Here is a 22,122-nt window from a genome sequence, read left to right as displayed (position 1 = left end):
AAACAACACACAGAAAGCTAATCTAAGCAGTAATCCTCAGGCACCTACAGAATTAGTAACCATTTTGTCCAGGGTAAAGCATAACATAGCACAGAGAGGATCAGGTAACATTTACAGCACTTACACATAGAAGTAGTGCATACCATGCACATGGCTCATGTATATTGTAATACAAACCACTAATTTATCTGTGTAGACAGAGCCATTTAAATATTCAATAGTAATAACATGAGAGTCAACATCCTGCATTCATTTATCAAGAATTTCAGATGTGGATATTGCAATAGCTCTATTTTCACTTTACCAAGCTTCTTTCTCTCCAAAATTCTCAGACAAAAATGCACAGCTGAGGAAAAAAAAAAATAACACTAATCTTAAACAGAAGAAATAAATCAGGAACAAGTAACACTGAACTAATCTTAGCAAACAGAAAAAAAAAAGGACATGAGTTTGCAATAGGATACAGCAGCATAAAGGTAGGTGCTTGGGTTTCATATGAAATGACATCTAGTTATGGAGGTTGAAAGTTTGTAAACTCTTTATAACCTTGATACTTAATTGACAAACTGTATACAGTTCTGGTCACTTTATTACTGGAAAAATAACTAAGATGATGCAGTTTGTATGAAATAAAGCTACCAAAACATCAAGAGAATATGAGTTTGGGGAAAACGGGCTTAAAAATATATAAATTAAAAATCCAGTTAAGATAGAAGAAAATGTGAGTAACACTTAAAAACAGTGAATACTTGGCAAGACATGGCAGTCATGCTTTAGGCAACATGCATGATGCAGTTGAGACATTTAGGTTCAAAAAAGACAAAGTAAAATTAATACACTGTAAGGATTTCTGATATGAAATAAAGATGGTGATTAATTAACCAATTATGGAGTTGAAGTATTTTTACATATCTGACACATCTCAGCAAAAAAGAACCCAAGTAAAGCTTCCTATCAATGACAGCTCAATGCTATTTTTGAAGACTTTCTTGTTGAACTGTGTATTAAAATTGATTTTTGTTTAGCACCCCATTAATAGATCTCTTTTCTCTTGTACTCAGATATTACTTAGGAACAGAGTCCAGCAGAACTTTAATTCTTTCCATCTGGGTACAAAATGGTAACTGTTCTGACACAGAAATGCCAGAGAAACCCAGTAACTGATCCCAACAGGTCTTTAGAAAGTCTCTTATATGTACAGAAAGCTTCATCTCTTGTCTTAAATATATGGCTGGGTAGCCCACATTACACCACATTTAATACTGTATTAACCTTTTCTTTTGTAGTGTGAGAAATGCTTCCATAATTATCCATTAGGTAAGGATGGAATGAAACAGAGAATGAAACAAGGAGTAAAGAAAGGTGTGGGTTTTTTCCCCCTGAAAACCTCTAGAAAACCTTTACGCTTCTGTGATGCTGGGAGCTTTCAGCAAATTAATAATCTACATTATTGCAACAAAAAAATTATACAGTGCCATAAACAAACACAAAACTCCAACAAATGCAGGTTCCTTGTGCCATGTTACGGTGAGGCAGCAGTGGCTGTATGGGTGGTCCACAGTGGCAGAGGCAAAAGCTGGGTGCTGGACACAGTTTGTGGTTCTCCTGTTTCAAGGTGTGGTAGGATCTGCTGAGTCAGCAGAAGCAGTGCACAAAGAGCCAAAGCACGTGGTGCAGAAGAACAGGAAGGTTACTTTTGGGTGGATTGCAGGGATGCGGTGAAAGAAAGACTGTAGAAACTTACTGCAACAAATGCAAGCTTACTACTCTCTTGGCAGTGACTCTTACCAAGAAAGAGCTTTGCACACTCAGACTGCTGGATGCCAGTTGTTTTGGAGGTAAGAATGCAACAGATCTTGATTTTAGCAAGTGAAAGTGCCCTTCTGTTACCTTAAACTTTGTTCCTTCCATTCAGAATTCACACTTTCAGATTGCCAGTTCAGCTTTACTGCTATTTTCCTTCCACAGTGATTTTTCTCAAGAAGAAAATCCATCCTTCAGTTATACAACTTTGAAATAATTCTGCACAACACTTTCTGCCCAAAAATCCTCTGGAAAAATTAATGTACAAGGTAAGGAAAACTGCAAATTTCCTGTCTGAATCTTAAATGTCTCTTTTTAAATCGTGGATTACAGAGACTGCTGAAAAACTACTTAAAATAAAGCTAACTTGTCATGTCATTCTTGTACTATTCCTATCCTGAAAAGCTGAATTTTAAAAAAGGAAGAAGAAATTGATTGTCAAATACAGAGGCTGGGTCTTCAGTGTGCCAAGTTCAGCCCTGCTACCCAATGCTCAACAGATGACAAACACAAGGATGGGATGTCAGCCAGTACTGCTAGACAGAAGTTACTGTCACTAAAGAGTTAACTAGTCAGGACATCTGAGAAACAAGAAGTATCTAGACTGAGGGAATGCAAGTGTTTATTGCTTCATCAAATTCATAGCCACAGATACTACTTTAGACTGTAATCTCAGCATATCCTATAAGGAAAGCATTTAATCTTTCTTGATTTCATGCTTGGATGACTGCAATTGCCTTCTTGCTGGACCTCTTGCTTTCTCTCTCCACATTCTACAGGCTACTCCAAGTCTGGCTGATAATTTCATTTTTTTTCTGTAATTATGCTGTTCACACATGACTTATTCAAATTACTTTATAAAGATCTTTTCTGCTGTTAGAGATCTTCAGGATTTGGAACATTTCTTATTGTCACTACTCAGAGTAAGTTTATCCCCAGGCTGCTTTTTTGTATATATTGAGTATTTGAGCTCTTGTGCTTTTCTTTCATTTTCACACTCAAATGAAAGAATCCATGCACTTTCAGGTGTCCCAAGGCAGATTTGTTGCAGTAACCATGTTGTTTCCTCTGTGGCATTTCCATTCCTCCATGGGCATCCTTTCTCTCATCTCCACTATTTGTGCTCTGTCACGGCTGCTCTCTTCAATCTCTTGCTGACCAAGCATCCATGCTTTCGCTATTCTCACTTCCCTCTTGTTCTCGCAAAGCTTGCCAATGGTAACTCGTATCAGGAATAGACTGTGATTCCCAAATACCAGTATTTTCCATTAATTTTATCTCATCTTCTTGTGTTGTCAACTCTTGCACAGTTCTGAAAAGCTATGAGCTGTATTTTCCATAAGTCCTTCTTTAAACCGCCATGAGATTTCTCTGTTTGTCACAGTGCTTCTCATGCACTAAATTCTGCAGATTCTTTTGTCACAGTGTTTCCTTCATTCTCCTGTCTTTACTGAGTAATGTTATCATCACTAAAAATTTGTGGAACTACTCACGGGTTCAAGACAGTGGACCAACCTAGGGCCAGGTGCAACCAAAGAAGTCTGCAAAGCTCTCTAAAAAGCATTACACAATAAAGTCCATGGGGTTACTTTTCTATGGGTGGGCAAGAGTATACAGAAAACAGCCTTCAAATAATGTAAAAAGCCACTCCAGTGAAAATGGAATTAACTTCTAAGTCTACCTGGAATTAAATACTAGGCATAACTGCTTGCTTTATTTTTAACTCAAGAGCTATAATTTCTAAACTATGCTAAAAAAAGGTAAACAATTTCAGTCAAGTATGAATTTCAACAAGATCAAGGCAGCTGGAAATCTGTTGATCACAATTACTTTCCTACAAAAATGCTAAATTAATCCTGAAAGTGATCAAAGACTACATAGTAAAAACTGGTATGATTAAACAAGGAATCCAGTGACAGGTCATAACACACTTGCTCTCTCAGGGACTTGCAAGTGCTATGTTTGTACCTCACATCAGTAGCAGAGAACAAATTATTTAAAAAAAAACCAACAAACAACCCACAAATATAGTTTCAAAGTGATGCTAGATATAATTAGATATGCACAGAAGACCAAATTGTGCTAAAAGATGAGCACCTCTTCTAAGAAACATATCACATGGACAGACCCGGTCTATTAAGCAAAATAAATGAGTCTTTCATTGAAAGATCTGTGCATGATCAGCCATGCAATGGAGAGCAAGCCCCCAAGAACTCCTTCAGCAAGAACAGTGTAAGGATCAAATATTACTTCTTAAAACATCCACACTGCTTGACAATTATTTTTTTTACTTTTAACACACAGATACCAACATGATCAATCCAATATTTTTCCACATTTAGTAACTCACCAGCCTATAGGTCTGCTAATACTTTATAGAATTTCATATTCAAGATCTGCTCAATATGATTTATTGTATTATTAAGAGTAGAGAGGAGGACAATGAAGCTGGTGAAGGGCCCAGAGGAAAAAATCTTATGAAGAACATTTGAAGGAACTGGGAATGTTTAGTTTGAGAAAGAGGAGGCTGAGGGAAGACCTCATCAATCTCTACAACTACCTGAAAGGTCATTGCAGAGAGGTTGGTGCTGGTCTCTTCTCACAGGTAATTAGCAACAGCACAAGAGGGAATGGCTTCAAGCTGCAACAGGGCAGGTGTGGACTGGACATCAGAAATTTTTTTTCACAGAAAGAGTGGTTAGACACTGGAATAGGCTGCCCAGGGAGGTGGTTGAGTCATCCTCCCTGGATGTGTTTAAGGGTCATTTGGATGTGGTGTTGGTGGATATGATTTAGGGGAGAACTTTGTAGAGAAGAAATGATGGTTGGACTCTCTGATCCCAACGTTTTTTTCCAACCTAAATAGTTCTATGATTTTATGATTCTAAGTGTGGATTCTATGATTCTAAGTGTGATAAGAAACCTTATGACACAAATAAATACAATTACATCCTGAAGACAGAGGATATAAATTATGATAAGAATCATACAGCAAATCAGTGCACCTTTGTGCAGTAATGTGTTAATGACATAGGAAACATAAAATCAGAAAATCACAGAATGGTTTGGATTGGAAGGGACCTTAAAGATCATCTAGTTTCAACCCCCCTGGATGGGCAGGGACATCTCCCACTAAACCAGGTTCCTCAAAGCCCCATCCAACCTGGCCTTTGACACCTCCAGAGAGGAGGCATCCACAGCCTCCCTGGGCAACCTGTGCCAGTGTCTCACCACCTTCACAGCGAAGAATTTCCTCCCAATATCTAACCTAAATCTACCCTCTTCCAGCTTAAAACCATTACCCCTTGTTCTATCACTACAATAAACAGAGAATCACAATGAGTAAATGTATCTGAAGTACAACAGATGTAAGCACACAAGACTATGTAGTCTCAGCCTTGACCTCCAGTTGCACTACATTTATACCTCTGTAATCTCTTAAGTACAATCAAGGTATCTGGATGGCACATATCCCAGAGATAATCTCCCTAATCTTCCTTGCCTGGCTGAGTAAAATGGTGCAAGGAGAGAAATCAATAGTATGTTACACTGCAAAGAGAAGAACAGTTCCTAGAATCCACCTGGGATGGATTTGTAGGTCCAGGGAGTCAGAAAGCTGCAACAGCTGAGATTCCCTGGGTAGTGCTGTGACACCACCCAGCAAAGGGATATTTCCACTGCATCAGAAGCCACTATCTGTATTTTTATTCTGCTTCCCTTTACTCTTTGTTCAAGAGCCACTCCAATGGGCTTTCAGAAGGATGGAGAACTAGTCCAGCTGCAAGCTGTTCTTCCACCTCACAGAGAAACAACCTCAGCCTAAGCATCCCCAGGTGATGAATGGCTGATTTGGCAAAGGGGCCACCCAAGCCCAGGTACAAGTCTTGTTAAACGAGCTATTACAGCCTCAGTACTTTGTAATCCAACCAGCATACAGCCAGAGCCTCAAGGTAACTACTGGCAAAAGGACAGCAGGAGTCTTTCCTGCCATTTCTGCTGTTAATGAATGAACTTATTTCAGGAACCCTTGAAAAAAGTCATCATAAGAGGGAGCTTGACAGAGAAAGGAATACATTCTTCAAGAGACTGATGCCTATTTAAGGAGAAAGGGTAAAGCTGCTAAAAATATTTTACCCTTGATAGTATTATTGGTGGCAAGCAAGAGCTGAACCTGTTTGAAGCACCTCAGAAGGGCACTAGGAAATAACCACAGTATCAGAGAATGTTAGGGGTTGGAAGGAACCTCTAGAGATTATGAAGTCCAACCCTCCTGTCAGGGCAGGACCACCAGAGATTCGGGGGCATGTCACTCAGAAACACATCCAGATGGGTCTTGAAAGTGTGCAGAGAAGGACACTCCACAACCTCTCTGGGCAGCCTGTTCCAGTAAAGAACCTCACAGTAAAGAAGTTTTTCCTCACGTTGAGGTGGAACTTCCTGTGCTCTATCTAGCACAGGGCACGACTGAAAAGAGATTGGCCCTTCCTCCTTAACACCCACCCTTCAAATATTTATATACATTAATAAGATCCCCTCTCAGTTTTCTCTTCTCTAGACTAAATAGCTCCAGGTCTCTCAGCCCTTCCTCATAAGACAGGTTGTTCCAGTCCCTTAGCCATCCTTGTAGCTCTCTGTTGGATTCTCTCAAGTAAATCTCTATCCTTCTTGAACTGGCGAGCCTAGAACTAGACAATACTCCAGATGGGGTCTCACTAAAGCAGAGGGGGAGGAAAACCTCCCTCAACCTGCTGGACACACTCTTCTTAATGCATCCCAGGATACCATTTGACTTCTTGGCCACAGGGGCATGTTGCTGTCCCATGGATGACTTGTCCACCACGACTCCAAGGTCCTTCTCCACAGAGCTGCTTTCTAGCAGGCCAGCCCCTAATCTATACTGATACTTGATGTTCTTATTCCTCCCCGGGTGCAGGACTCTGCCCTTATTCTTGTTGAACATCATTAAGTTTTCTGAATTCTGTTCAGTAGATGGCCCATAATGACTCTGCTCTCTGTACACATACAGAGCTATGACATGTTACAAACAGGGAATCTATGTGGCACAGTGGAGCTGGAGCCCAGTAACAGCACAGGTAAAGCTTGGCTGGAAACTGCTTTTAGCAGCCTTCAATTCACAAGTACGGAGGCCTTGAGATATGTCCAAAGACAAACATTTACTCTTTTCTAGGTTTCTCTTTGGGGGTACATTTGGACAAATACAGACACAAAACAATTTTAAAAGATTGAATAAAGTGTTTTTTTCAGATTTTCAACCTCTTCATATCAGAAGTGAAAAAAAAAACACAACATTTTAGATTACTCATTCTGAAAATGTTCATTCTATCTCCATTTATAAAACCACCACAAAACACACTTGTGCTTCTAAGAAATAACATCTGAAGAGCCTAGCATTATTTGCTGAGGCTGGAGCCAGGTTTTCCAGCTCAGCTTTCCTAATGTTAGACACATAATTGACCATCCGCTTCTGACTCAGCTGCAGTTTTCCCTCCTCATACACAGTCACCGCTTAAAAACTCTGGCCAGTGACATGAAGCACTTTACAGAGAGCACTTGGAAAGTGATTTTGCTAAGCCTAATTCAATTATTTTGAGAAAAAAATAAATATAGCATATTTCAGATCCACTTCATCTCCTGGTTAGGCAGATTCTAATACTTAAAAAAACCTGAAACTCAATTCTTTCAATGGCTATTGTTTTTAAACAAACATAAAACACAAATTCTTTGCAAATTCTTCCATTCTGTTAATCTCCTACTACCATAAAAGTAGCAACTCCACGGTCATGTGTTCTAGATACACTCTTAATGTGCCAGTGTCTTTACTGATACCCTGCTTCTTTGCAAAATTTAATCAGTAATTTGTTCATATGAATATTTTCCATTCTGTTCAAACTGGCTTGGAAGCCAGCTTGATGATTCTTACTGAAATATGGTGTGGCAAAAAATTTCAGAGCTGTGTTCTTATTTACTCCAGTATTTAAAATTTCTGCTGTTATGTGGAGGTGCCAAATCAATTAAGTGCCAGAAGAGGTTGAAGTGTCTTGCATTCGCAACTGCTCTAATGAATGTCTGGCTTCAGCTCTGTTGGGTGCAGATATCCAAGAAAATTCTCTTGGAGGCATCACGAAAATGCTAAGGAGATACAATTTATTTAGTTCCACTCATTGGATACTGCCCGAACTAGGAAAAACACAGAGCATCCTTTTCCAAATGACACAGTCATCCTATTCCTAGCTTGCTATTGACACTATTCAAAATGAAACTATTAACTTCTAATTTATTTATTCAGTCAAGCCTGGAGCTAATCTGCTTAGAAAGTAAAAACAACAACAACAACAAAACAAACAAAAAAAACAGCTAAACAAAAAACATCTTTCCCAAGACAAAGAATTCAGCATGCCACAGTATTACAAGCAATCCCAAACTATGTATGGCAGAAATACTACTGAGTTAAAACTGACATTTTCTGAGTATGTCAGAAATGCACTCAGTAAGAGCATATGCCCAGTAAACAAAGCACCCTTTGCAGTGTAATGGATTTCAAGGCTGAAACCGATTACTAGATCACTTAGTTCACTCTCTGCTATCTTTCCAACCAGAGAATTTCCAACAATTATTTCTGTATATTTTATAAGATGCAGGAGGAGCTAATAACTTATATAAGGTTAGAGCAAATCTCCCAGAAAGCGAGACCTGAAAAATTAAAAACCTAAAACATCTGTCACTTTCCTTGGCACTTTTTCAAATACATAATCATCAACACCATTAAGAAGTTAAGCTCAGTTTTTAATTTGAATGCATCTGGATTCAGCTCCTAGCTATAGTGAATCTTTCTCTACCAAAGTGCTTTTAAGACGCCATATTTTCTCCCCATGAGGAGGTTTCTTCAACGACAGTCAAGTTGTCTCTTATCTGACTTTTTGAAAAAGAAAATATTTTTTTTGCAGAGTTATTTTTTCAATTATATTGCTACACTGATCTTGTTTATAGTGCTGTCCTGCAAACACAACACAGTTCATAGTGAACTGCAGAAGAATAGTAGAAATTAACGACTGAGGAAGACTTTTTAAACTGTTTTTTCTGCCAAGGAAAGCTCCATGGCATAAAGATCTGGGTCACACACTGCATGTCATGTCTTCAGCCCTCCCATAACATTTGTTGCTTTTCACAGCTGATGCAAGCTCATCTACTGCCAGCATGGATGCCTGCAAGACATGGGGCTTGGAGCAATGTGATCTAGTGGAAGGTGTCCTACCCGTGGTTTCCACCTTGTTTTAATTTGGTTCCTCCCTACTACTCAGTAAGGCTGAGCAGGGGGTTGGGGTCATAGAGGGAAGGGTTTCTTTCTGCCACCACTTGTTTATTCTTTGCTTTCCTTCATTGCTCCTTACTTGTTTTTTTCTGTCCCAGATTAGGTCACCCATAGGCTTCAGTCCTCTGAGGTGTCCCTGCCCCTGCGGGAACTGTCCAAGGGCTGCAGTCCCTCAGGGTTTGCATAAATGGCGTGTTTTACCATTCAGAACTGGATGGTCTCCTGTTGTTTTCCTAACTACATATTTCCCCATGAAAGCATAAAGGCTACATTGAAGGCCTCAAAAACACTGAAATAATTTTGTGAAGTCTTGGTATATTTACTTGCTACATACATTTCTTGTCTAGATAAATAAATAGCTATTTCCATAGTATTATTGGAAGCATATCCAAAAAATATCTGAGGACTTGATTTGAGGGTTTTGTTAATATGTTGCATATTTAAAACCAGGAGACTACAGACCACCACTTATACTAAATATATATATATATAAAATCAAAATTGAGAAAACATTAAACAGTCTTTATTTTAGAAAAATAACAACTAAAGGGGGAAATACACTGTACTCCACTGTCTTTAATTAGATGAGTCATGAATTAAATTTGTGCATTTCAAGACACGGAAAAATAACATTTCTTAGTTCTTTACCAAATAAGTGACAGAATCACCTAGAATCACATTAAAAGGCAGGAAACTCAGAAAGTCTCTTGACCAACCTCCTGCTGTGAGGCCAGACGAGGTTACCTGGGGCTTTATCCAGTTGGGTCTTTAAAACCCCCAAGCCATTTTTGGGGGGGATTGTAGAAGCCTTCTAACTATTCATAAAGCTATGAAACACATTAAGTTCAGCACAAAACCTCAATTGCATCAGTTAAACCATATGGAAATATCTGTCTGTGCTTTAATGCTAATTTACTATGCAAAGATGGAAACCCTGTCGCTATAAAAATATGCTAGATTGAAGGAACCTCTCAACAAACCTTGTGATTTTGTTAAGTAATTGAAGTTCATATTGGGATTCTTTCATGAAACAGAGCATCATAAGCTGGTAAAATTCTCCTATATTGTTATTCATGCTTATACCAGAAAACACCATGTGGAATTAAGCTGTAAATGATTTCTGAAAGACCACTCAGTATCATTACATTGCTACTGGGTGTGTAGCACTGCTTCATGGAAGAAAAGCTCAAACTGCTGAGGTAGTGGATGACAAATAAGCTACTGTATGTTCTTGCCCTCTATGGGTTATCACCTACTACACATCTAGAAAATAGTCGGGTGAGAACATACCACAAATGGGGCTCAGATATCTTTGCAAGGAAAATTACAATCTTGAAATAGCGAGGTTAAAAAAGAAAAGAACAAAGCTAGTTGAGGTATAAAAGAAGAAAAGTGTGCAAATAGAAAGAAAAGTGTGTACACTTACTTTTGGCAAAGCGTATTTCGGCAGCTTCATCTGTACGAAGCCGTTGCGACGGTACGACACGTAGTACTTGGTCCGATTGGCTGATGTCGTCTACAGAACAAAAACAGAACCCTGTGATAATTTATGTTAAATATAGAGTTTGTGATGGAAAGCTGTGTCTTTAAGCTGCACCTGAAATGCATAGCTATTTCTTCTATTACATGTGATTCATTAGCACAATGTACTCCTAGAGGAATAAATGAAAAATGGTGAGAAAACAGACTCCAAATAGACTTAAATTCTTACATTCTCCCCCAGCTTTAGAAAGAAAAAATGTTATTTACTTCCCTCTTTTGCCATTCCATCTGTTATGGGTGGTACCTAAGACTTCAGCATCTGCTATTCCAGTCGTAAGCACCAAGAGGAAGATTCCCAATAACCATTGATGACAATACTTAACTAACATCCTCCCCAGGTATCTCTAGTCAGAAATCAAACACCAAAATCTGTGCTCTTATATAGACCTCTTGAGCCCCATCAGATTGTGTTAGACAAGGATTTAGCCTTAGGTAAAGAATATTTCACTTTTTTTTCCTTTTTTTCCCCCAGAAGATCAGCTAGGTAATGGCTATTCAGTAATTTTCACTATGTTTATAAAGGGTGGCTGTTTTGCAGGAATGGACTGGTCAAAAAAGAAAGTGTAAAATTTTTCTCTGGTTGCCCATGACAAACCAGGTTGTGGAAAAGAAACACAAACAGATGTGTCTTCTTTCTTTGACTCAGAAAATCCATTTAAAATCCTACCCTAATCTCACTGGTTTTCTCCTCAATTTTTGTGTTTAAAAAGGAAACCTGATTTGGAAAACAGCCTATACTGAAGCATGCAAAATTGTGTTGGCTTGGTAAAAATAGACTTGATACATGACAGCACATCCTTCTGTCTGAATATTTTAAAGATATAAAAGTATTTCACATCATCATAATTTTCACTCATTTTTTAAACCAATTTCCTTTTTTGTGGTAGAGAGAGTGTGATGCTTTTTTGGAATGTAATTTGTTAAATTAGAGATTAAACCAAAATTCTCACCCCATTTACTTAATTAGTGTTAAACAGCAGTCTTATCCATCATTTCATAGCCTTCTTGATCATTATGCATTTATTTTATGTCACTCATGTTAAATGACTGATGATGATGGAAGGCAAGTGAGAATCAGTTGAAGCAGCTACTTGTGTCAAGCCTCACTGACATTGAAGGCTGATCTGTACCTAAAAATAGTGTTGAAACTTTAATCCTCCCAGTAAAATCACCTCTGAACCTGTCTTACTCCCAGTGCAAACTGGAAAAGAAATTAGTATTAGAAACTTCCTGATCTTTGTGGATACAAACTGAAGAAGTGGGGTTGAGATCTTCCTCTGAGATGGTAAAAGTCTGAGATTTCGGCTTGGATCAGCATGGGGAGAGCTCCAAGATCTGATTCCCAGCTGCATGGATGGGAGCAATGACAAGGGCAGTAAGTCTCAAACTCTCCTCTTTTTTGTTCTGTTCCATCTTCTTTCTGACAGATATTTATGTGATATGAAGGAGTCTCTGGTCTGATAACATAGCAGTATTTTAGTCTAGTGATAACAGAATTTCCCTGTGGCTTTGGAAGTGCACTGTTCCTCAGACATGCAGCTGCTGTGTGGTTTCGCTGCAACAGTTGTGTCCTGCATGACACCTCAGGGTGTGACTACAGGATCCCAAGAGTTATAATCTGCACATGTCTTCTACTAGCACTGATGTGTCTCAGATCTACAGAGACTATGTTACCAACAACATCATTTTTGGTAGTAGCAACTGAGCATTGCTTTGGGTTTATATTTCCAGACTACACTTACATTTCATCTCTGCCCACCTCTACCATAAGATAAAGAAACAACAGCTCAAGATATAATTATACAACTGGTCTGGCAAAACAAAATGCTTGAGGAGAAGCAGCCTTTGTTCTGCTGAGCCCAGCAGTCTGGAAGTTTACATGGTTCAAAACACTTCTCACCATCTGTATGATGTGAAATGTATTTCAGAGTAAGCCTGGGGGGAGCCACAGATGATGATAATAATACCTTTGAGCAAGATGCCACGAGTGCTAGACTTGAGCTGAAACATGCCTAGTTTAAAGCAAAAATACTTTTCCTAATCCATTTTGCTGTTTCTTTGAAGTGCTAAATGTTCCAAGCCATGCAGACCTTTGAAAAGATCCTGTTGTTTGGGAATTAAATAACCCTGATGTAATTTGGATCATCACAAGTTGCTACAAGCTTCCCAGCTAGAGCCATTTCACCCTTTTGCTTCCTAAGTGCAACTCTATAAACTCTTTCCCAGGAAAATCTCCTCACAGGAGAATCCATGTGAGCTGCTACTCTGTCAGTGGCTTTTCTTGGATGCTCTTCTCAGGGAAATTTTTTGTACCATGGAGGAAGTGGAAATTACCCAAGAGAGACTGAAAGCATAAAACTAAAGGGGTTGCATTTTGGCCAACACATTACAGCATTTAGAAAAAGTAAGTTTGAACCACATGATCCATTTGAAAATTTACATCTAGTTAAGGCCAGGTCGGTGATAAATTAAAACTGATTGTATAAATAGGCAACTGGATATAAAAGTTAGAGATGCATTAGGGTTTTTTTTACTGATAAAGGAGGGCTTTGTTCCATGTACAAATTCATAAATAGTCATTCCTGATCTGGAGCAGGTCTCTCCATGTTCCCACATTACAGTGTTGCTGCAGTGTTTAAAAATTTATTATTTTTTATTTGAATCTCCAGAAAGTGGCAGTACCTGAAGAAATATGTAGTCATCCTGCACAGTCAAGGAATCCCGATCAGTGCCACCAGCAAACTGGATTGTCATTATCTTATCAGAGCAATTTTGAATCTGGCAAGTGATGTAGCGATAACCTGAGGGAAGAGAGACAGAAACATATGACAAGGCTATCAAGGGAAAAAGAAGCAAGCAGTATAAAATGCTGTTCATGTAGGTAAAGTGCTGCCTTTGCCAATGGACTTAGTTGTAAAATTATTCTATTAAACCCTCATGCAAGAGTTTTCCAGTTTTCAATGTACTGAGAATATATTAACTGCTTACAGTTCAGATCATTCCTGGGAGGCAGCCTGTTATTATCTAAATGTTGCTGGTCCAGAGAGACTAGGGGTTAGATGAATGAGACATTCACGGGCGGGGATAATAGAAGAAGCATCATTTCTGACTCAACCTATGCACAGAGCCAAATTATTCACTTGGGAAAATGGCAGCCTGACACAACATAACTGAAATCAATAGATCAACCCTACTACAAAATTGTGATGACTGAGAAGAGAATCAGAGTCTATATAATAGACAGCATGCAGAATTTTAAAGACTATTTTCAAAGCTCTGTAGGAAAGTTAAGACACACTATTAACACACTATTTGAACTGCTCTGCTGGGGCAGCAGGACTTCTATATTTGGAGTTAACATCTTGCTGAAAAAGCCTGGACTGATTTATATCAGTGGAGGGTATGGCCTCTCCCTTTCTCTCCAGTTAGCAATGGGCAAGGAATATCCTCTCTCCCTGGGCTGTTAGAACAGCATCACTGCATCTTTGATGCGATCTTTTCTTATCAGAGAGAGCACAGTCAATAATCCTATCCTACACCAGCCATTGCCCAAAGACCATCTTGATTCAAGCCTTTGTACAGATCATCCTTCCTCACATACTTCTGAGCACAAAATACTTGAGTGACTTTCTCAAGTGGAGTGAGAAAAAAAGTTATATCCTGTGTCCAGATCACTAATTCTCCCCATGCAGTTAGATACAGCATGAAAGAGCAACTAATGCACCTCTGAGCAAGTGCCTTCATTACTTTTGCAGTGGAACAGGAAATGCATTCCATGCTTTATGACTTTCAATTAGAAAAGGCCAGACCAGTATACTAGATACCAATATTTGTTTTAAAATCTGAATGTCTTTGAACAGGCAGCTAGAGGCCATTCAAGTTCTCCTGCTTATGTCCAAATAGTCCCAGCAAGGTTATTTGAGCAAGTGCAGCAATGAGCAAGTGAGCAAGGCCATAAAAAACTCTTGAAGCTATTCATAGTTCCCATGACATCCATTACAGTTCTTTATCAATAGGTAGTACAAAGATGCTATTTCCACTGAAATCAAGGGCAATGCTTGTACTGACGGTAAGTGCACAAAGTCAGCTTTCTGAAAACCCAGCTAGGAAATATTTCTTGCAAGTTTTGATTTGTTTTTGGTTTTTTCCTGCTGTTTCTGTTAAATAAAAAATAAAATAATAATTTTAAAAACTCTTTCTATCTAGCTCCTGGAGAATCTTCTTACACTGCCTTCAAACACAGTAGATGATGGGGCTGTGTAAGGGTCACCATGTCTCAGAAATCTCACTGCTAAAAATTTAGAAACTGTCATCCAGATTTTAGCATAATTTATTTTTTTTTTAATAGGGCTGAAATGAAGAAAAGCTAAAGGATCACGGAAAGCCAAACTCCTTACAACATATTTTTAAGACTGCACAGGAACTTAGACGATCTGCTTCAAGGAATTAAATTTTCTTTCAAGAGTACAATTGGTAACAAGAAACTATACAAGTTTTTGGAACCACAGTGACACTTCAGTACAACACATCCTGACTGCTAATCTGCTTTTTCATTTATTTTCTTTTTGAAGTATCAAAGTATACTGGAAACTATAACATGAGGAAATTCTGGGAGGCAGTGGTTAGTGTTGTAGGACTGACATATGCAATGATTCACTTTAACAGACACTTACCCAGCACTAACACTGAATTGTCAGTTTTATTTGCAAATCAGGAAAAAATGTTCAATGTTTAACTGCCAGAATAAATTGCACTAGTAATGGAGAGTTTCAACAGAGCATAGCATCTTGATGTCAATTCCTCTTAGAGCGGAAAACAAGTAAATTTTAAATCATACTGTATTTTTATATAAAAGGACATCTTTGCTGACTACAGATAAACACAAAGAATCCAACTTGCACAATTTCTCTTCTGACTACTTTTAAAAAAAATCCAAAAAGAACTCTCTAAAACCAAGATAAATTACCATACTCTAGAGTATCAACTGATAACATTTTCATCTCCATACCTCCACTGGGGTCCTGGATTTCCATATGAACTAAATCAGGGTCTCCGTCAACTCCAGCAACAGCCCTGAGAACATAATATAATCAAGTTATGCAGAGTCATCTACAGAATAATAATTATGTGGATGGAAGAGAAGAGATGATTTCATACTAACCAGCTTTAACATTCTAGCTGAGAAATTAAAATAAATCTCACTTATAATGTCCTGTTACTTATATCTGGAATGATTTTTTATGTATTTGGCATTATCTTTTTCATAAATTTCTTTAGAATCTCTTTTACTAAAATATGTGTACAAATGGAATCTACTGGAGAAAAGAACAGAACTAAGTATGAAATTGGAAACTAAACTTCATAATCATAGATTGATATATATACACACAGAGATGCATATGCTCACGTTCACTGGAAAGCACTAGAGCATCTTTTAACAATTACCTTTGACATTTGAGACTACAAGGCAGATTTAGTGCTAGAAAAGACTTAGATTCCTTTCTCATTAGAAATATCTTAAACGTGACACATGGCTTCCATAACAAATTGATACATCTTTGGTTAGTACATTCAAGAGAAGAGTAGATTCTGCTTTGACAAAGGAATAAAGTGAATAATAATTTTGAGAACAATATCCTGAGAAGGAAATTCAGTCAGAATTTATCAAAGTGCAATTTAACTTTGAAAAATTGTAATGGGAATACAGGCTGATTTTCTCTTAATATCTCCCACGTCAAATATGCTCAGCCAAAAGATGAGTTTTCTATCCTCAGGGCTTTCATCCCAACCTGGGAAGGGCAGCCGCAGCTGCACGTTTTCCAGCCCTTCCATTGTCATTAGTCAGGAAGGTTCCACAGAGAAAGCTCTGAGTTGACAGTTGTGCTGTCACTAAGTGAAGCAGAATTCGGCCCCACTCCCATAGCTACGTTGATCTTCCCTAGCACGTAAGTCCATGGAGCCAGCAGATGTGAGCTGAAGACACGCAAAGGAGATACAGAGTGATAAAGTGCAGCTGGATGCAGATATTAAAAAAAGCCCATTACAATACTGAAGATAAAATGATAATTTTGATACAATTATTAATAATTAAGTGCAATAAAACTATACTTTGGGTTGAAATTACATCATTGTTTAATGACTTTAATAGCATTGATTTATGAGGAGAGATTGTAACTCAGACTCAGTAATTGGTGGCTCCTTAGGAACACAGGCCAGAGGGAAGAGACAGGATGATTTCCACTGCTGGATAACAACCAGAAATAATCACATATGGTGTTTTTATCTAATAAGATAAATTATTAGGCCAAAGAAGAAAGGGAAGGGGGAGGGATGAGCTCCTGCCAAGCCATAAGATGTGAAGGAAACTTCCAGTGGGAATTTTTTAGTAAACACATGTTATAGTCAGTGATGCCTGATAAGAATATATATGAGGAGAGGGAAGGGATCTGTTAACTTTTTTGCTGTGTGTGCTATATTTATTTTTCTAGATACTCAGAACACCAAATCAAACCTGGTATCTTCTCTGCAGCCAGCTTTCTGAAGGAAGAAAATTATGTTTGCTGAATATTTTACTTCTGTGCTGGACCCCATGCAGCTGAACGACTAACTAACAGAAACTTTAGGGTTGAAATATTCTGTGGCTCAGCCTGACATGCTGGTCATCATCAATAATGCAAACATAGGGTTTTTTTAGGTACATGTGAAACAACCTCTCGTATCTATAATTTATTACACACCATTTCATAAGCACAGTTTGAGATATTTGTCAATATCTTTATCTTCTAATATTTCTTTCAACAGCTCAGAAGTGACATGATCTTTTGTCTACCATGTTCCCCCTAACAATGGCAGCTGGCACAATTGGCCCATAACCTTGCTTCTAGTGTAATCTTTTAGTGCAAGCAGTTGAAACTTATTTTTTTTTTTAATTAACACTGCATGGATACAGAAAATGAAAGTTTCCCACCCAGATTGCTTTCCTCATTTAGACTTTTTTATTTTTAATACATGGGAATAAATAATGAGGAAGGTTTTTTTAACTCAGTCAGGAAAAAGTAATACCTCTTTATCTGCAAAGTTCAGATATTTCCCCTACACCTCCTTTTAAAACTGACATTTAATAAACAGGAGATCAGGTCTTCCAAATGGTAAGTCCTCTATTTCTAAACCAGCTGGATCACTTCCCGTAGTTTAGGACAACAGCTCTGAGCTGCAGTTTGGCAAGCATTTCTTCTTATTGTCCTACCACATTAAGCTATCCCATTTATTTGCCAGCCCAGTGTTACACCATGACATGCAGAGAACATGAAACTGTAGACTTGAAGACTAAACAAATCTACTCATTTCAGTGGACTCCTCTGCCAACAGTATTTTAAGAAGCAATATTGTTATTCCACTTGTGCTTAAATCACTAACAAAAGGGAGGCTCAGTTTACTTCTACCACAACACAAATGCACTGTACCAGTAAAAGGATTGTGTCCACACCCACATTCACAAGCACAGTTTACTGTTTTCCAGCTGGCTGTAAGGTAGGACCTCTTATAAAGCACAGACACTATGGGCTCTGATAGTCCAATAGCTTCTTCCTTTTTAGTTAACATTTCAGCGTAATTATTATTCCTTTTGTCCTCTAAATAGAACAAACACTTTCATGGGATCTATCCTTCTAAAGTTCAGCAAGGTTTTTGGTCTGGTTTAGTTAGAGTCCCCCCCACTTTTCTTCTCACAGTAGTTTCAAATGCAGCTTGTCATAACTCAGTAATCTGGGACTATTTCTTTGGGTTTTTTTGTTTTACTTGGGTAAAGAAGGGCTTGCCACCAAATTTAGGGTTTCCTGGTTTAGGTTGTTTTAGTAGTTTACATTTGACCATTAAAATTCCCACTCCAATTCAGACTAACTTTAATTTTAGATCAAACAGGTCTTCCTCTAGGAAAAAAAACTGTCTTTTGACTGAGTATACTATGCTGTATAAAGCATGTGCAACACACCAGAACTTCAGATCACATAACAGTGTGGTTACAACACTTCAGATCTAAAATAGCCCAACTTGATTGTAGGGTGGTATAAATATAGGCAGCTTCAGTGTGCTTCTTCCCTTTCTTGTGAACTCACCTGAAATTTGTTATGTATGTACATGAACAAAAATATTACTGGCATTTAGCACTACGCATCTCAAAATATGAATCATAAGCATCAGTCCTTTATATGATAATTGTGACCCAAATTTTACTTCGGGCAGAAAACATTTGTTTCCAGTAGTCCAGGCTCCTTTTATAGGGGAGCAGTTGTCTGCAAACATTTATCAAACAGTCAGCCTGTTAAGGAAAGAGATCTTCTCTCTCCAGTTGTTGAATATTTGATGCAGTTCACTTGGGTGCATATTAATTAATCTTCCAATAGGACATCTGAAAACAAAACCAAATCAAAACAAACCTGCTCTTTGCTGTGCAGGAGCCTCCAATCAAAGGCCATCTGAAAACGTGCCAGTTTCCTCAGTCTGCCCCTCTCAATCTCTGAGTTAATCCAAAAGGAAACAAGAACCCAGCTTATATTGACCAGTTCTAGCACTTGGCTAAAGGGCACTGCCTTGCCTAGAGAGCAAGTCAAAAGCATGGAAATGTTTTGCTGAGTAGCTTAAAATGGTATTGACTCTTAGCAACATAATTACTCAGGGAGACAAAACTATTATTTGACTCATACAAGCTAAAAATACATTTGATCATGACTGATTTGTGTTTCAGGCCTTGTCACTTTCACATCTGCTTTGAAAGACTCAGTTTCAATGAGTCAGGCAGTGCCCTACACGGCCAGTGTGTGCTGCTACTTATTTATTCCTTATGTTTACATGGTTTTTCACAAAAAAGTTTTTCTTGCCAACTTTATCCAAACAGTAGATCTGGAGTGGTGTGTCTTGGCCATGGGCTGACTTTGGTTGACCACTAGGTGTCCAACAAGCCACTCTATCACTCTCCCTCTCTCCCTTCTTAACAGGACAGAGGGAGAAAATAAGATGAAAAGCTTGTGGGTCAAGACAAAGGCAGGGAGACTGCACACCAATTACCTTTGTGAGCAAAACAGACTCAACTTGGGGAACATTAATTTAATTTATTGCCAATTAATAACAGAGCAGGATAGTGAGAAACAAAACAACCACAAAAAAAACCACCTTCCCCTGAACCTGTCTCTTCTTTCCAGGCACAGCTTACCTCCCAATTTTCTCTTCCTCACCGCCTGGCCTGCAGCTGGGGGAGTGAGGGTTGCAGTCAGTCAACATCATATGTTGTCTCTGCCTCTCCTTCCTCCTCTGGGGGGATTTCTTACTCTCTTCCCCTGCTCCATTGTGGGCTCCCTCCCACCAGACACAGCCCTCCACACACTTCTCTAATGTGAGTCCTTTTCACAGCCTACAAGTTCTTCACAAACCACTCCAGAGTGGGTCCCTTCCATGGGGTGCAGTCCTTCAGGAACAGACTGCTCCAGTGTGGGTCCCCCACAGGGTCCTAAGTCCTTCCAGCCAACCTGCTCCAGTGTGGGCTCCTCCCTCCACAGGGATCACAGGTTCCATCAGGAGCTTTCTACCGTGTGGGCTTTCCAGGGTGGAGGTGGGGTCCTCCACAGGCGGAAGGTGGATTATCTGCTCCACTGTGGACCTCCATGGGCTGCAGGGGGACAGCCTCCCTCACCATGGTCTTCATCACAGGCTGCAGGGGAATCTCTGCTCTGGCACCTGTAGCATCTCCTCCTCCTTCACTGACCTTGAAGGAGGGAGGGCTGTTGCTCTCATTTTTCTCACTTCTCTCTCCCAGATGCTGTTGTTCAGCTTTTTTTGCCCTTTCATAAACACATTACCACAGTATCACTCATGGGCTCAGCTTCGGTCAGTGGTGGGTCTGCCTTGAGGCTAGATGGAACTGGCATTGTCTGACTTGAGGGCAGTTCCTGGTCTCTTCTCACAGAAGCCCTCAACATCCCTGCTATCAAACCTTGCCTCTTAAGCCACACAGACCAACTGATTAAGTTAAATGTAAAAATGACTGCCCACACACATTCTTGGCTTCCCACACAAGAGCCTCTCACAGAAAATTCAGTGTTAAAGACTCAATTAAATCCTCTTTGCATTTCTTTCTCCTTCAGGGCATAACATGGCAGAAATCCCCTCTTTCACCTGACACTTGAATAGCCAGGAACACGCTACACTTGGCATTAATGGGTATGGCTTTGATTGATTACTCCTATGGGATTTCATTATGAGAAAAGGACTTTGGTCCACTGAGAAAAAACTGCTCTACCCAAATAAACTTTTTTTCATTCTTCTTAAACTTCTTTTTTATTTTTCTGTTCTCACTTCTCATCAAAATGGAGAAGCTATAGCTAAAAATAAGAGAAACAGATACCCATAGCAGAGAATCCACATATCCAAGTGCGTAGAGGATAAAGCATGACAGAGTCATAAAGGAAATGTGCTGGGTCTAATTCCCTGGTAATTAGCAATTCATGACTTACTATCCTGGGGTATATTTCTGCTGGTGTAGACAGCTGATTCACAATCTCTTCTTCACTTATCTATTACTAAGCTCTATTTTGAGAAATCAAAAGCAACTTCACTAGTGCATAAGCCTTCAGGATAGAGAAGAACAGCAGCAGAGCCAGAGCAATCCCAAACTGCACTACTCTTCTCGAGGATTGTCACATAATACATCACTATGTTTCTAAAATGGGCTCAATATACAAAACCAATTACATACCATGTGATGTGTGGGTATTTAATGTTTGGCTGGCATAGATAATATAATTCTATTTCTAAGTCCAACTCTCTGTGTTGCCTCCTACAAATACCTCAAGAGCTGAAAAATTACTTTAAAAGGTTGGGTACTATAACATACCATCACATTGGGGCAATACTATAAGGCCAGTTGCAGTTTATATGCAGCAGTAAAACTGGCAATGGTAATCAAAATTCCTTAATTTTAAAGCACAAGAATTTGCTCAGAATAAAAACTTTTGACATACAAAAAAAAAATTTAGAAAAATTAAAAATTCTTAGCCAGTGTTTATAAAGAATTAAAAATTACTTTCTAAACGTTGACACAAAACTATTTTTTCTTTGTTTTTAATTACAGTGTGATTTAGCATAACATTTTAAGTTTATTTCAAATACACATTTAATTATTTTCCTTTGAAAAATGTAAAAAAAAAAAGCTTCTTAATTAACAATGTCAGGGTATTTATTTTCAGTATTTCCATATCTTATGAACAGGTCTTTTTCCTCTATTTTGATTTTCAACTTGAATGAGGAACTATAAAATAAAGAAACTTCTAGAATACAATTGTTTTGCAACAATCTTTACATTTAACTGAAGCCTTACAGCTCTTCTGTTTTTTTTTTAAAAAGTCTGTTCTAGTCTATTTTCAGTTGGAAGGAACCACAGTGATCATCTAGTCCAA

General features: G+C 38.6%; 1 protein-coding gene across 1 annotated transcript in view; it reads right to left on the bottom strand.

Annotated features, from left to right (window-relative positions):
• The window catches only part of SORCS2 (sortilin-related VPS10 domain containing receptor 2), a 505,634-nt gene that overhangs the window by 71,402 nt on the left and 412,110 nt on the right, over positions 1-22,122 (bottom strand). Inside the window, exons 6-8 of the mRNA XM_010003145.1 lie at positions 15,684-15,748; positions 13,358-13,476; positions 10,560-10,649 (exon numbers count right to left, since the gene is read on the bottom strand). Of these exons, the coding sequence (XP_010001447.1) occupies positions 10,560-10,649; positions 13,358-13,476; positions 15,684-15,748 (274 nt within the window). The remainder of the gene's footprint in view (positions 1-10,559; positions 10,650-13,357; positions 13,477-15,683; positions 15,749-22,122) is intronic.

Source organism: Chaetura pelagica, unplaced genomic scaffold (genome assembly GCF_000747805.2).
Source record: "Chaetura pelagica isolate M959 unplaced genomic scaffold, ChaPel_1.0 scaffold147, whole genome shotgun sequence".
Lineage (NCBI taxonomy): Eukaryota > Metazoa > Chordata > Aves > Apodiformes > Apodidae > Chaetura > Chaetura pelagica.
The sequence above is the reverse complement of the archived record's forward strand: the minus strand, read 5'-3'. Positions and strand labels throughout refer to the sequence as shown.